Here is a 15,214-nt window from a genome sequence, read left to right as displayed (position 1 = left end):
AAGTCCTGACAGATGATGCAGCATCACAGATGATAATCATGTTACAAAACAGCCACGATGGAGAAGAGCATGCAGGTTTGGATGGCAAGTATCAAGATGCCATACACTCCAGTCCTGGCTACACGTGTAATGCAGAAGTAGACAGACGCGTGTAGAATAAGACCTGCTGAGTGTAACACAGAACATTTACAGGAATGTATTTGTTGCATGGAGCTCCATCGCTAAAACACAACCAGAAAAAGCTCACCTTTTTCTTTTGAAGGCCTCCTTTTCCAGCAGTAGAATCAGTCCAAGATTCCTGAGCTGCCAGGAGACAGAACAAGACACAAATGTCAGACTTAGAGGAGGTGGCCACAGCAACAATTCATAGTTGCTTGCATGGTTTGGAACTTCCCTCAGCAAAAAGGCCCATGGTTCCAATTCCTCCATCATTGACCTTTGGACCATTTCAACTGAGGCCCAGCTCATGGGCCCAAGAACTGCTCTTGCTTCCCTTTCTCCTTTTTAATAACATTCTCAGCATTACAGTATGTGCAGAGGCATCATGAGGTGATGTCTGATTATACTGAACAGGCACACACCCACTCCCACACAGAAAGCTGTTTCACAACTATCTGATGCTTTCTGTATCCTGCACAAGCTGTGGAAGACAAGAGAATCTGGGACTATGGTACCACAGTGTCAAGGGTGAGAGAGGGCTTCTCACCAGCACTCACAGGAGTGCCTCACACGGTAGCAGTCTACAGCAATGCAAGTTACTGTGAGAAAGGGGGTAAAAGTTAGGGTGGGTTAAAATTTTCCCCTTCCAAAATCATGTTCAGAATAAAGATTAGCAAAATTTGCTGGCTTACCAACTAGAATAAAATAGACTTAACCAGTAGATGCTTTGGAGCAGACCCCTCTGTGGTACCTAGCCTCTAACCTTACTCTAGGAATTAAAAATAAATCAGACAACATGACATCAAAAGAATTGTGACCACGCTTCATTGTGCAAAGGTCAAATTCCAACTACCTTGTCTGCTGCTGTCCTGTAAGGGTATCTGCACCTCTGGGCAAAACCCCAGTATTAATAACCTCAAGCCCATGAGACAAGCTTATCTGTGAGAAAGTGGCATAATTCTAAGGGGCAATATCAAAATTGCTGGAGCTCAGTAGCACACTTAATGAGCCACTGATCCTGAACTGAGCTTTAAAAATCACAGGGGAAAGATGCAAAAGGTGCTTCATTACTTTAATTACCTTTATTATTAAAATTCTGGCAGCCTCTTTTTGCCCTCCCTTTTCCCATGATTTCAAGACTCGCTCTCTGATGAGTTTGGATCAGTAGTTTAATTAAGTTGGCACTTATTTCTAGCTTGGGGATTCTGTGCCCTAGAACTCTGCTGGCCCCCACTGAGCCTGTGGCCTAGCAATCCTTGGCACTATTCCAACCCAGTGACACTTTGAATCCTCACAGGAAACAGCTATTTAAATTTTAGTCTTTAAGCCAGGCCCTTCATCATCAGACACAAGACAAGAGGATCCTGCTTCATTTTGCTGGGATGAAACTCTATCTTGCCTATACTACTTGTGAAATAGGGTTTCTCACCAACCCTGAAAGGAATGCCCCATGGCAGCAGTCTCCAGCAATGCTGGTCCTAGAAAGAACAAGGCTGTCGCAGACTGGAGTCAGGGATTACCCTGGCCAGAAAGGAGATCAGCCAGCACGTTGCTGCCCTTCACCCTGTCCCTGACGCTTCCCAGGAGCGTGGGATTTCTAAAAGTGGAGATCTCTCTTCATTGCACTAGTGAGAATGTGCTTGTGAGCTGTTCAGATCATGTTCAGGAATTTCCAAAGCAAGCAAGTTTGGCCAGTCAGACTGAGTGAACTTACAGTCCCTTTCCAGGCTAAAGTACCCATCAAAACCATAACAATAATAGCAGGCAAGAAAGCACTCTGACAGAAGGCAGTTTGCACTGCTGATAGAGGCATGCCATATGCTGCCATTAAAACCAGGGGTAAATGCTGCCAGAAGGGAGCTTCCCAGCAGTGCATTCCCACAGGGCATCCTCAACCTGAGCAACTGCTTGAAATCCTTAGCATGGAATCATCTTTCCTTTAACAGGGAAACACTGGGGTCTTTAGTTTCTCTGCTGAAGGGACAACTCCCTTTCTAGAGTCCCACTCCACTCAGCAAGGCTTGCTTGGTGGTGTAAGTGGCTACTGAGCACTCAAGATTTCCTCAATAAAGCTGAGACTCTCTAAATAATCTTTTGTGCATGGCAGATGGTCTTTGGCACAAGTAGCAGTCACTGTGCAGAGACAGCCCACTAAGAGCCTTACCCCACTGACAACATAGACTGGAACATACCTACTCTCCATCATCAGTGAATCAAAGGAGAGAAATCAGTACAAAGCATTAGTCAGAAGAGTTCTACAGACCAGATTCTTCCCCCCAGATAGACTGATTCAAAGCCAAACCTTGCCCTGTAACTAAAGTTAAAAGGGCTTTTTATCCCCTTGGAATAGTCCCCCCATTCTGCTTGGGAAGCTCTATTCCACCACTGCTCATGCTGGGACCCACTTCTTTCAAACCACCTGGGGAAAGCATGAGCTCAAGTAAAGCCATGCATAAGGCTGTGAGTGTCACAGGGAGAAAACATGAAATGAGTTACAGCCACTGGCCTGTTCCTTTCCTAGAGAATCAGGAAAGGAAAAGAGGCCGCTTCTCTAAACTGTTGGCCCAGCAACTGCCTGAATGGGCACAGACACTGAGAATATTCTAATTCCTCCAGGACTGGGGGAAAGTAGAGAAGGAAGGAGCTAGAACCTCTGTAAGAGCACAGTGCTTTCATTCTCACTTCCAGTTGTCACTTACTAGTCCTCAGGACAAGTATGTCCACTACCCCAGCTGTAGAACTCCCCAGGCATGCAAGGATACCACAAACAGCAATAAGCATGCACGCATGCACACACAGTAAAACGTGCACACTCCTCCACATTTCACTGGAAGTAGCTACATCGCCACCCCAAGAGGTCTGGAGGCTTCTCTAGGTACTACCTGCATGATCCACGTGCGGATCTAGCCAAGGGAAGAAACCTGAAAATCAAGGCAAGGTGGAAGAGTCATCATCACCAATAGCTTTTACTCAGCAAGTCATGTCCTTGGACTACTATCCCTACTAGATTTCCAGAAGGAATTTGTCCAGCTGTAGCTCAGAGCCTTTGCGTATAGTCCCCACAAGTTTCACACTGTGGGATTTCCTGTCCTTGGTTAAACACAGCTCAGCAAGGGATTCCAGTTATATAAGCAGGGACTAGATCAGCAGTCATTCCCCTGGAACCACCACCCTTGCAGTCAGAGCAGATACCTCTGGAGTGGATGACTACTCAGGCTGCACTGAGGACCTGAAAAGACAGCATCTTGTAACCACAGCCTGGGGGACAGAGCAGCTGACCAGTCTGAATGAAACTCTCATCACTGCTGTGTTTTACCACCACCACAGCAAGACTCAGCACAGTGTGTCTGTAAGGTTATCCTCAGCACCACATCCAGCCTTTATGGTGACAGACCAGCCTTCAGAAGGTCTATGTCCATTATGTACTCCAAATTCCATCCAGGAGTGTCCTGGTCACACAAATCACACAAGTAGTACTTACCTGTAGGAGGAGGAGGAATGCTGGCTGCTGGCAAGGGCTTAGTAGATGGAGCTCCAGGACCTCCCTGAGGGTAACCCATATTCATGGGGGAGTTAAAAGGTGCTGAAGAGAAACCTATAGGAGGCTGGCTTGCCACAGGGAGAGGACAAGCTGCAGGAAGCTGAGATGATGGCACTGAGGCTGGAGTGAGGAGGGCAGGTCCAGGTGGTGGAATACCAGGAGATGTCATGGGCATGGACTGTCCTGTGAGAGAAGTCTGGCTGGGGAAGGAAGCTGGACCAACAGGTCTGACTCCCGCTGGTCCAAATGGCTGAGACTGTGATACAGCTACAAATGAGAAAGAGAGGGTATCAGCATCACTTATTTAATGTGTGAACTACTCCTGATGCTCTCCTTCATGCTATTAAAGTCTTCCCTTCTCCAAGCTATACCCTAGAATATCCACCTCAGGCGTATCCCCCATAACCCATGCTACATCAGTCAAATTCAGTCACAAACTTAGTTGTGGCTTTTCCACCCCATATATGCTTAATATCAGTGAACGTGCAGCAATTGTTGCTAAAACAGGATGTGTCAGAAGCACTGAGAAGCCTCTCAGACAGCTGACTTTTTCTTCACAGAGCCATCCATGTTGAAGGCTTCAGTCTAAGAAAAGCTGGAGAACAGACATGACTATGAGACAATGCTTACCTGGCCCTGAAACAGTTGCTGGGATGAAGCCCAAGTTGTACTGTGGGTACGGTGGCCCTCTGGAATAGACATTTGTCTGTGGACCCGTGCTGACCTGGGGATGGGCAACGTGGTGAGGTGTCACAGACATTGCTGGCACTGGCTGGGGCGTGAAGAGGGAAGGCACTGAAGGCTGAGAAGGAGCTGAAGGGGCAAACGATGACTGATAGTTGGGCTGCAGTTAAAAAAGAACTTGTAAATGGATGACACAGTCACGCACATACACACAGAAGCAGACACACTTTATATCCCTGCCACTTCTCAGGCATGAGAAGATGCTGCTGCTGCCCCGGATGGACTGCATCAAAGGCCCTTCCCACCACGTAACTTGCTTAACAAGCTGAGCACCACATTCTTCAGACTATTCTCCAGCTCCCAAAAGGGTTAGTCCTTTTGGGCTAGCCAGTTCCCATACAGTGATTTTCTGGAAGCACAACCAGAGGAAATAACAAAGGAACAATAATGAAGTAATAGAGGCTGAAACAAAACTTCCTGAACAGTCTTCTTCACAAGGACTGAGACTAATTTTACTGATATACGAGTGAGATGGGTGTAGGAGTGTGAACCACAGCCCCATTCTTCCTCAGTATGTGAGATCTCAGCAGACCACTACATGTAACAGTCTCCTCCAGTGACTGCATGTGGGACAGAGCTTTGTGAAAAGGTGCCAGACAGCCTGCTTTTGGATTATCAGAGAGCTCATGTTTGCTCCAGTGAAGGGCACCACGATGAACTCCTCTATGCCTGCAGTCCTGTGTCATCTCATATTACCTCATATGCCTTCTGCAACTCAGTAGCCTTCATCCCTCTCCCCAAGCCATGAACACCTGAGTTTAATGCCTACCTTCTCTGGATGTCTGGGGCCTGTTTTGTGGGCTGCTCTGTCAGCGATGGAGTCACCTTTGGCTGCTGGAGATGTGTGTTTAATGACACCTACATTGACACGAGTGTAGGGAAACGGGGGTGGCTGCTGATCACCCACATTCTCTCCTTGAGCATGGAAAAGCCGGTCTCGGAGCTGTTCGATCAGAAGCTGAAACAAACTATGCTTTAGAAGTGCCTTGAGAGCCTCAGATGGAAGGTGCTGGGTAGGCATTCAAAGCAGACCCTGGCTCAAAGTACTGAGCATCAACCTGCAAAACTAAACATTTCTCCAGCAGCCACCAGGGAACAAAAAAAACCCAAACCCAAACCCAAACCAACAGAACCCCTCCCCAACAAACAAACAAAGAGGCAAACCCCCGAACAAACAAAAATAAAAACAAACCAACCAACCAGAACAAAAGGCCAAACAGTCTGGGACATCACTTGCCATATTCCCAGGCAGATGAAGACTCACCAATCCTCTCCTAAGTCTTTAGAACATCCCCTCCTCAACTCCTACCTACATTTGGGCACTAGACAGATTTGTTTGAAACTAAAAGGTGACCTTCTCCCATTCCCTTCTTCTACCAGCCAGTTTCAGGAACAGACGCAGCTTCTCTGGAGAGCTGCTTTCCAGCATTGTTCTACAGGAACCATTTTACAATTCTATGTCTCCCTTCCTTTTCCCTGGATCAAAGGCACTACAAAGAAAATGTAAATGAAGACAGAAGCTAGAAAAAACCCAAACCCAAACCCAAACCCATCTCTACTCTCAAGTTACCATAATTAAGGTGAAACCTTAAGGCCTGATGCATGTCAAAACCCAAGATCTCTCATACAAAGTATCATTTTCCTCCCCATACTACTCCTTCCCACAACAACCTGTTTCTCACTCACCTCTTTAGAGCTGCTGGGCAGGTAATTCATTGCAGCTGCCACGCATCCTTGTGATGCCAGGAGACTGGCATATTGGGTGATTCGTTCTGCCAAGACAGGGCCTGGTGCTGGTACTGCTGTGCCTCGGAGCATCTCAGTGGACCTGCTCAGCACCATCACTTTCTCTATGAGATCCTGAAGAAGTCAGGAGGAGGGAAAAAATAGACCACTCAATCTGACTTGCTTTACTGGTGCATCTCATGCTGAGACAATGCCAGATGGCTCTCTCCATTTTCAGCTGACATCAGGCCCAATGGGACTAGAAGTTACTCTGCCCCAGATACTATCACTGATCACCATTTCTTAAGGTGCATTTTGCGGAGAAAAACAGGAACCAGGAAACAAACCCTGACAGTACTACTTCTATGGTAAGGGAGAAAAAGATAATTAGAAGCCACAAGGACATTCAAATCAACTGTGACCTTTTCAAAAGGAAGTTACTACTGAAAGTCCAGAAGTTAAAAGCTATGAGCTTGGAAGAGGATGGATTAAAACCATACCAGAAGAAATTCACTAGGAAAAACTACTATTGTTGACAAAGGTCACTGGCTGATAACTGATAACTGGGAGGAGGCCAGTTTCAGACATAACCAGGAATGCTGGAGATGCCTTTTTGTTGCTGTTACTTACTAGCCAGGTTGCAAACCCAAGAAACTCCATATCAGAGGACATTATCTGCAGATACCTGAGTGGAAGACTTGTCTAGACCATTCTAGGAACTGATGGACAAAACCTGGGTTAGTGACTTAGTCAGGACTGGTTTAAGTGTAACAGGTAAGTAACAACACTGACTGAAGCCCTGATTCATCTGCAAGCTGTGACTTCCCATACATGATCATTCTACTTTCAGTAAGAGTAATGCAGTCTAGACTTGATTTTGCCAGAGGCTGTTCTGAAGGTACAGTCAGATAACTGGAGCATTACAGTTAGACATGACAAGCACTGCAACTGCAATCTCAGGCAACTTACAGTAAGAAAACAGGTACTGTCTAAACTTCACTGACTAAAAGGAAGCTCAGAGATTACATCAGTACAGAAAGACAGGAAGGTGAGCTGTAATCCTGTCCGTGGCTGGATTTATGTGCAATCTAATCACTACTCCCTAAACATACAAACCATTAATGTTTGAAAGTGAAAGCCTCCTTTAGGTGTAAGCCCATAACCCAGGCCAGAATGAGATACCTTGGTGACTATGAACAGGTCTTCACTGTCTGCTGGAAGCCAAATACTGTTTGATGGGGTAATGCAAACAGATCAAGGCTACCAGACTAGCCTAAAGAGGAGTCAAACCAACATTATAGCACCTGTACCTGCAGGGCAAGGGGTGACGAAGTCTCATGGTTTTTTACCCAGCATTCCACCAACCTCTCCACATTGCCTGATGAGATATAGCAGAGACAGGCATCGTTGGATAGGGCCGCATCTCCCTCTGACTCTAGGCGGGAGCCCAGCATGTCTAGAGAGGAAGAAATACAGCCAACATTTAACACACTCTTTCTGAAGAGCTCCTTAACCCCAGTGCTCATCTCTTAACTATCTTACTGCAGCTTGACATGAAAAGGTGTTGACAGTTTTGCATCTGCACCTAATTAGAATCATAAAATCATTTAGGTTGGAAAAGACCTTGAAGAGTGAGCCTAGACAAAAACCTAACACTGCCAAGTCCCACTAAACCATGTCTTTAAGTGCCACATTTACACGTCTTTTAAATACTTCCAGGGATGGTTACTCAACCACTTCTCTGGGCAGCCTGTTCCAATACTTGATAACCCTTTTTAGTGAAAAAAAAAACCCCCTAATATCCAGTCTAAACCTCCTCTGGTGCACCTTGAAGCCATTTCCTCTTGTCCTACTCTTGTTACTTGGGAGAACAGACTGATCCCCACCTCACTAGAACCTCCTTTCAGGCAGCTGTAGAGTGATAAGGTCTTCCCTCAGCCTCCTTTTTTCCAGACTAAACAACCCCAACTCCCTCAGCTGCTCCTCGTAAGACTTACATTCTAGACCCTTCACCAGCTTTGCTGCACAATTCTTGGATAACACAGAAAAATGGACATCATTAAGGAATCCCAAAGCCAACTTGGTTGAAAAAAATAAGTATTTTTTTATATATCTGCCAATTTTTATGTGTCTTTACAGATGGGAGACATTACTGTGGGGATTTGTTACAGACCGCCTGATCAAGAGGACTCTGTGGAAGAAGCGCTCTACAGATAGGAACAGCCTCATGCCCGCAGGCCCTTGTTCTCTTGGGGGACTTCAACCACCCTGACATCTGTTGGAGGGACAGTATGGCCCGGCAAAAGCAATCCAGGAGGTTCCTCGACTGTGTGGAAGACAACTTCCTTCTGCAAGTAATAGAGGAGCCGACAAGGAGAGGTGCCATGCTTGACCTCGTGCTCACCAACAGGGAGGGGCTGGTTGGAAACGTGATGCTCCAGGGCAGCGTTGGTTGCAGCCATCACGAGATGGTCGAGTTCGAGATCCTCAGGACAGTGAGAAGAGCGTGTAGCAAGCTCACTGCCCTGGACTTCACGAGAGCAGACTTTGGCCTCTTCAGGAGCCTGCTTAGTAAGGTTCCATGGGATATAGCCCTAGAAGGCATTGGGGCCCAAGAATGTTGGTTGATATTCAAGCATCACCTGCTACAAGCTCAGGAGTGTTGTGTCCCGACTAGAAGGAAGTGCAGCAGGAGGGCCAGGAGACCTCCTTGGATGGATAAGGAGCTGTTGAAGAAACTCTGAAGGAAAAAAAAGAGGCTTATAAAAGGTGGAAGCAAGGACAGGCAGCCTGGGAAGAATACAGGGATGTTGTCCGGGAAGCTAGGGACCAGGTTAGGAAAGCTGAGGAACAGTTAGAATTAAACTTGGCTAGGGATGTTAAGGATAACAGGAAGGGATTCTATAGGTATGTAGTGAATAAAAGACAGACTAGGGCAACATGGGCCCTCTCCGGAAGCAATTAGGAGAACTGGCTACCCTGGATTTGGAGAAGGCTGAGGTTCTTAATGGCTGCTTTGCCTTGGTCTTCACTGGCAAAGGCTCTGACCACACCAGCCAAGTCTTGGAAGGCAGACACAGGGACTGTGAGAATGAAGACCTTGGGCCCACTGCAAGAGAAGATCTGGTTCAAGACCATCTTAAAAACCTGAATGTACACAAGTCCATGGGACCTGATGAAATCCATTTGCGGGTCCTGAAGGAGCTGGCGAATGAAGTTGCTAAGCCACTGGCCATCATCTTTGAAAAATCCTGGCAATCAAGTGAAGTTTCCGATGACTGGAAAAAGGGAAATATAACCCCCATTTCCAAGAAGGGGAAAATGGAAGACCCGGGGAATTACAGACCAGTCAGTCTCACCTCTGTGCCTGGCAAAATCTTGGAGCAGATGCTCCTGGAAGGCATGCTAAGGCACATCAAAAACAACAAGGTGCTTGGTGACAGCCAGCATGGCTTCACTAAGGGGAAATCCTGCCTGATCAATTTGGTGGCCTTCTATGATGGGGCTATGGAACTGATGGACAGGGTAGAGCAGTTAATGTCATTTACCTGGACTTGTGCAAAGCGTTTGACACTGTCCCATGTGACTTCCTTGTCTCTACATTGGAGAGACATCAGTTTGATAGATGGACCACTCGGCAGATAAAGAACTGGCTGGATAGCTGCATGCAAAGAGTTGTGGTCAATGGCTCAATGTCCGGCTGGAGACCAGTAACGAGTGGTGTCCCTCAGGGATTGGTGTTGGGACCGGTCTTGTTCAACATCTTCATCGCTGACATGGACAGTGGGATTGAGTGTGCCCTCAGCAAGTTTGATGATGACACCAAGCTGTGTGGTCCGGTTGATACGCTGGAGGGAAGGGATGCCATCCAGAGGGACCTTGACATGCTTGTAAGGTGGGCTGATGCCAACCTTATGAAGTTCAACCATGACAAGTGCAAGGTCCTACACCTGGGTCGGAGCAATCCCAGGCACAGCTACAGGTTGGGCAGAGAACAGATTCAGAGCAGCCCTGCAGAGAAGGACTTGGGGGTGCTGGTCGATAAGAAAATGAACATGAGCCGGCTTCAGTGTGTGCTCACAGCCCAGAAAGCCAACCGTATCCTGGGCTGCATCAAAAGGAGCGTGACCAGCAGGTCCAAGGAGGTGATCCTGCCCCTCTACTCTGCTCTTGTGAGACCTCACCTGGAGTATTGTGTGCAGTTCTGGTGTCCTCAACATAAAAAGGACATGGAACTGCTGGAACAAGTCCAGAGGAGGCCACGAGGATGATCAGGGGACTGGAGCACCTCCCGTATGAAGACAGGCCAAGAAAGTTGGGGCTGTTCAGCCTGGAGAGGAGAAGGCTGCGTGGAGACCTCATAGCAGCCTTCCAATATCTGAAGGGGGCCTACAGGGATGCTGGGGGGAGACTCTTCATTAGGAACTGTAGTGATAGGACAAGGGGTAATGGGTTAAAGCTTAAACAGGGGAAGTTTAGATTGAATATAAGGAGGAAGTTCTTTACTGTGAGGGTGGTGAGGCACTGGAATGGGTTGCCCAGGGAAGTTGTGAATGCTCCATCCCTGGCAGTGTTCAAGGCCAGGTTGAACAGAGCCTTGGGTAACATGGTTTAGTGTGAGGTGTCTCTGCCCATGGCAGGGGGGTTGAAACTAGATGTCATAAGGTCCTTTTCAACCCTAACTATTCTATGATTCTATGATCCTATATATATAAATGAAAGAAAAAACATAAAAATGAGAGACTAATTCAGTGAAAAAAATCCAACACATTTTTTTTCCCAAAGAGGGGTGAGAATCTCCACCAGCAGTGTCCAGTACCAGGGATAACTGGCAATCTGGCAGTTGTCAGTGTTTAGCAAATGCCAGGAGATAAAAGACGAACTGAAGCTATCTCACTATCACCACAACAGCCATGGTCCACCCCTACAATCTGGTCTGTAAGAAATGTCATGTTTTCTTGCATTTCAAGTTGTGTCATCTTACTTGTATAAACTGCTGGCATTTCTCCAACAGCACGTAGCTCTTACCTATTCCCATCAGCCAGGAGCAAGTTCCCAGCTAAGCAACATGAGTAACTTCATCAGATTCAGTCACTAGATTGCCCCCTAACTGTGACTCTCAGAACAACCAGTTGCTGAGCATGATGAACTATCAACAGAACTGAGGAAACTACTGAAGTCATCAAATGTTCATTAACCCCTATTTCTGAGCTTAAAAGGGAGGGGAATGTGCCGGAAGGGTAAACCTCTTTCAGATGGAGTGAAGCTACCTGACCTTTTACTGTCAGAGAATCCATTTCTCCTTAGAATGAAATCATAAATATCACCCTTTTAGTGTCTCAGCCTAGTGTCCATCCTGTTTTTAAACATGCTGTTGGTAGATATGACAGGATATATCAGCATATATAACTTCATACCATGATTCTCAGCTACAAGGTGCATTTATTATTCTCCTAACACAACAGTCCACACTTAAGTTCCAGCTAGCTGTAATGAGTAAGGAGTGCTTTCCTTCCTCAATTGTATCCACTTCTTTCTGTAAGTAGTTCAGAGGTGCCCTCACCTAGGGAAACCATATCAAAACAGTACACTACATACCACAGAGCTGAGTATAGTCCTCATGGTTTGAGTATGTTAACAAGATGGCCAGTGCCTCCTTCCAGCTCTGCAGATCACATGTGCAAACAATATCTTGCCAGTTCTGCTGCACAATGGAGGAAAGCAGCTGTAAGGGAAGCAGAAGGCCTGTCAATCACTGAAGACAAAGATAAGCTGACTGCTTAAGACCTACAGTGACAGCTCACTTTCAGACACACTTCCCACACTACTACAGTGAGCAACTAGCTCACCATTCCATCAAGTTCCACCAATCCCAGCATCCCAATCTTAACAGCATACAAAACCCAATGTCTGTAAAGAAAGTAAAAAAGCCCAAGAAATTACTTAAGAGAATACAGAAATAGCTTTGCTAGCCAAGACTAAAGATCTGTTTAACATGTCTTGTTTCAGAGCAGCTAGTATCAATGACAGGGAATATAGTGCTAGGATATCCCAACCCCTGTTGCACTTCCTAATTTGTAAATTAATAAGCTAGGATCTTCCCAGCTGAACTGTAGACGTGCAGTATGCTCCACAGGTTACAAGCATGGCGAGCTGAGGCACAAACCATTACATAAAAAAAGGATCAGAGAATACAGATATTTTATGTGGGTAACATGACATTGTCATAAAACTACTAAAAGTAAATGTTGAGTCAAGAGGAGATGCACAGATTCTGCTGACATTCTACTTCCTGCCAAAGTATTTCCACATCCATTCACACAAACATCTGCCAAGATATCACACACCTTCCCCAGCTCAGTGGGTGCACAAAACTGTCATTTACCATGGAGAGTTTCGTCTTCCGCTTGGCAAAGTAGCGCTTCTGGGTCTCCTTCAGGAGGTTCTCCCCACCAGCAATCGCTAAGATGATGGCATCAGCAAAGCGCTCTGCTCGCATGCACAGCTCCACTGCACTCTCAAAATTTCCCAACAAAAGGGCCTGGCTGATGAGTCCATCTGTATCTACAGAGGTGAGAAGCAGAGTCAACCCACAGGAGCGTCATCCGAATGTGCTGATGATGCTTGCTTTAAAGAGCCAGCAGTAAAAAAAACAGTAACATATAGAAGCCCAGCTAAAAATAAAGTAAAATGATAATTTGGAAGCCCAAATCAGATCTTGCACTTCAATAAAAACCCCACTGACTTGACTGCTAGTCCATAATCTAGAAGATTCTCTTACATTTTTAATGGGTCTCTTATCTAGAAAGTGCATTTCCCTGCACAATGCTGAGATACTGTGTGACACTGGGAAGGGTTGTGTTTTAAAAGTATCCATCTGCTGGAGAGGACCAGGTTCTTTGGGTCTCTAATTTTCTGGTTTTTCTTCCTCTCTCCTTTTCTTTTAAGGGAAGAAACACACTTTATATACCTTCTGTGACAGGAATCTCCAATGTGCTCATATTCTGCGGGATGAGGTTGTCAAAAAAGGCTGAAGAGGAGGAAACAGCAGCTACATCATCACTGGTATTTATCAAAAGCTGTGCAAAGAGCACAAGAGGTTAAAATTAATTTATTAAACACACAGAGCAGAACAGGTTTGTGGATTACAGAGTGGGGTGGGGCTGCTCTCCATTTGGTTGAGCATACTCATATAAATCCAATTTCAACTTGGAAACCCATCATGCCTCCTGTTACTGCTCTATCAACCTTCACAGTTTCACCAGGGCAGCAACAAAGAGCAGTTATAAGACATACAGTGCCACCAGTATTGCTGGACAGCATTCACCAACTCAACTTCCAGCTCCTGAGCAAGCTAAATAATTTTGGACAGAATAGGAACAAGCCAAGCAAGTGATACCTGTAACTCACAGGTAGGATTACAGCCATGCTTCGTGCTCCACTGAAATGCACGACACAATTGCTACCCCTAGAATATCTCAGCCAGTGTTTAAGGCCTGTGAAGATTACTAATTTGCGGACAGCAGTTTTAAGTACCTTAGAGGAGCAAAATTTACAGTGCATGGTGAACCAGGCCTTGGAAGGCATCTGAAGATGGACATTCCAAAATCGTGTGAGAATACATTTAAAGGACAGAGGTGAAAGGAAAGAAATGCAAAAGAAATACCACAGCAGAAGCTTCACAGAGGAAATCCAGAGTTGAAGCATGAAATTAAGCTGGAGTGAGGTTAATTCTATCACTGAAGAAATCAACACTGGTGAAGCAAGCCTTCTTGCAGTGCTAAAAGCCAGGAGTCTGTCTTCATCATTCACCGATTTGTTTTAAAGCCAGCAGGGACCACTACGATTGTTTAGTCTGACCCTGTGAGTGCCTGTGAACTGCCTTCTGCAACGCTTTCACTGAGCCAAACGATTTTTGGTTGGAATTAAACCTTCCCATTCATTCTGCCCTCCATTGTTCTACCAGGCTGGCAAGATGTACAGGACATACCTGATCTGGCTGTGCAGCATTTATCACATCTGCCTCAGGAAGGGATTGTGTATCTGGGACTCCATTACTCAAACACATGGTGATCTAGAAAAGTAACAGACATGCACAGATTGAAACCCCTATCTAAGTTACACACTTGGGTGACAAAGCCACCAAGTGACTGGAAAGCCCCAGACACAATTCCTGAAGCTCATTCACCTGTCTGAAAAGCTCTACCTCTCTCTATTCCTGGCTGGCTGCCTATCAGAGATTATTTATCCTTTTCAGAGCACTGTCCACACAAGGGAGTTTCCTCTCCTGCAGCTCCATCAGTGCTATGCCAGACTGTCCTCACCTGCCACCTTCTTCCTGGTTAAGGAATCCCCTAAGACACAGAGAGCTGGATGCTAGACACAACTGTCAACTGCACTATTATTATACACTTCCCAAAGCTCCAGCAACTGGAACCAAGATACCTGGGCTCAAGACCCCTTTGATTTGATCCAGTACAGCTACAGTTACACCCTTATTAAGTGCCCACACTTGTTTTTTAATTAGAGATACCTAAGGTGCCTCTCAAGTATCTGAAATTTCTTTTGTGTGCTATAAGATCACTCACTCATTTCCAGTACAGACCCTACAACTCTCCTGCAGCAGCTTCAGTCCTGTAAAGATTTCCTTCTATTGTAAAGACCCCATACCTTTTTTTCCAGATCCTCTTTACTATAGCCCAGCAGCCTGAGGAGTTTAGTCCTGGATTCCTGCTCCAGATTCACCTGAGTCCCAAAGGATATCAAAAAGACAAGAAAATATGTGAAATCTTAGACATCTACTCACTGTCAATGTTTGTCAGCATCAAAGTTTACAGCCTAGTTTATACATAAGGAACTCCATTATGACAAGTCCACCTAATGATTAGTGGGGGAAAATCTATGTAATTTAAGTTATAATCATGAGAAAAGGATGAAATTCACATATGACACATTCATTTGTCACATATTTAAAACTGCAAATCAGGGCTATAACCGTATGCATACCTAAGGCAGTTGGACAATAATTCCCTGGATGGTCTAGGA

At 45.8% G+C, this 15,214-nt stretch overlaps 1 protein-coding gene across 3 annotated transcripts in view; it reads right to left on the bottom strand.

The window, feature by feature from the left end:
* The window catches only part of SEC31B (SEC31 homolog B, COPII coat complex component), a 36,836-nt gene that overhangs the window by 5,284 nt on the left and 16,338 nt on the right, over positions 1–15,214 (bottom strand). For 2 of the 3 annotated variants that reach the window (XM_065671790.1, XM_065671791.1), the window contains exons 12-22: positions 14,840–14,914; positions 14,160–14,243; positions 13,140–13,248; positions 12,555–12,733; positions 11,768–11,894; positions 7,480–7,625; positions 6,131–6,304; positions 5,214–5,402; positions 4,331–4,544; positions 3,641–3,967; positions 248–303 (exon numbers count right to left, since the gene is read on the bottom strand). In XM_065671790.1, coding sequence (XP_065527862.1) covers positions 248–303; positions 3,641–3,967; positions 4,331–4,544; positions 5,214–5,402; positions 6,131–6,304; positions 7,480–7,625; positions 11,768–11,894; positions 12,555–12,733; positions 13,140–13,248; positions 14,160–14,243; positions 14,840–14,914 — 1,680 coding nt within the window. The remainder of the gene's footprint in view (positions 1–247; positions 304–3,640; positions 3,968–4,330; positions 4,545–5,213; positions 5,403–6,130; positions 6,305–7,479; positions 7,626–11,767; positions 11,895–12,554; positions 12,734–13,139; positions 13,249–14,159; positions 14,244–14,839; positions 14,915–15,214) is intronic. The other variant, XM_065671792.1, reaches the window with a different exon arrangement.

Source organism: Lathamus discolor, chromosome 3, assembly GCF_037157495.1.
Source record: "Lathamus discolor isolate bLatDis1 chromosome 3, bLatDis1.hap1, whole genome shotgun sequence".
Classification (NCBI taxonomy): Eukaryota; Metazoa; Chordata; class Aves; order Psittaciformes; family Psittacidae; genus Lathamus; species Lathamus discolor.
Note: the sequence above shows the minus strand (reverse complement) of the source record. Positions and strands in the feature narration are given on the sequence as shown.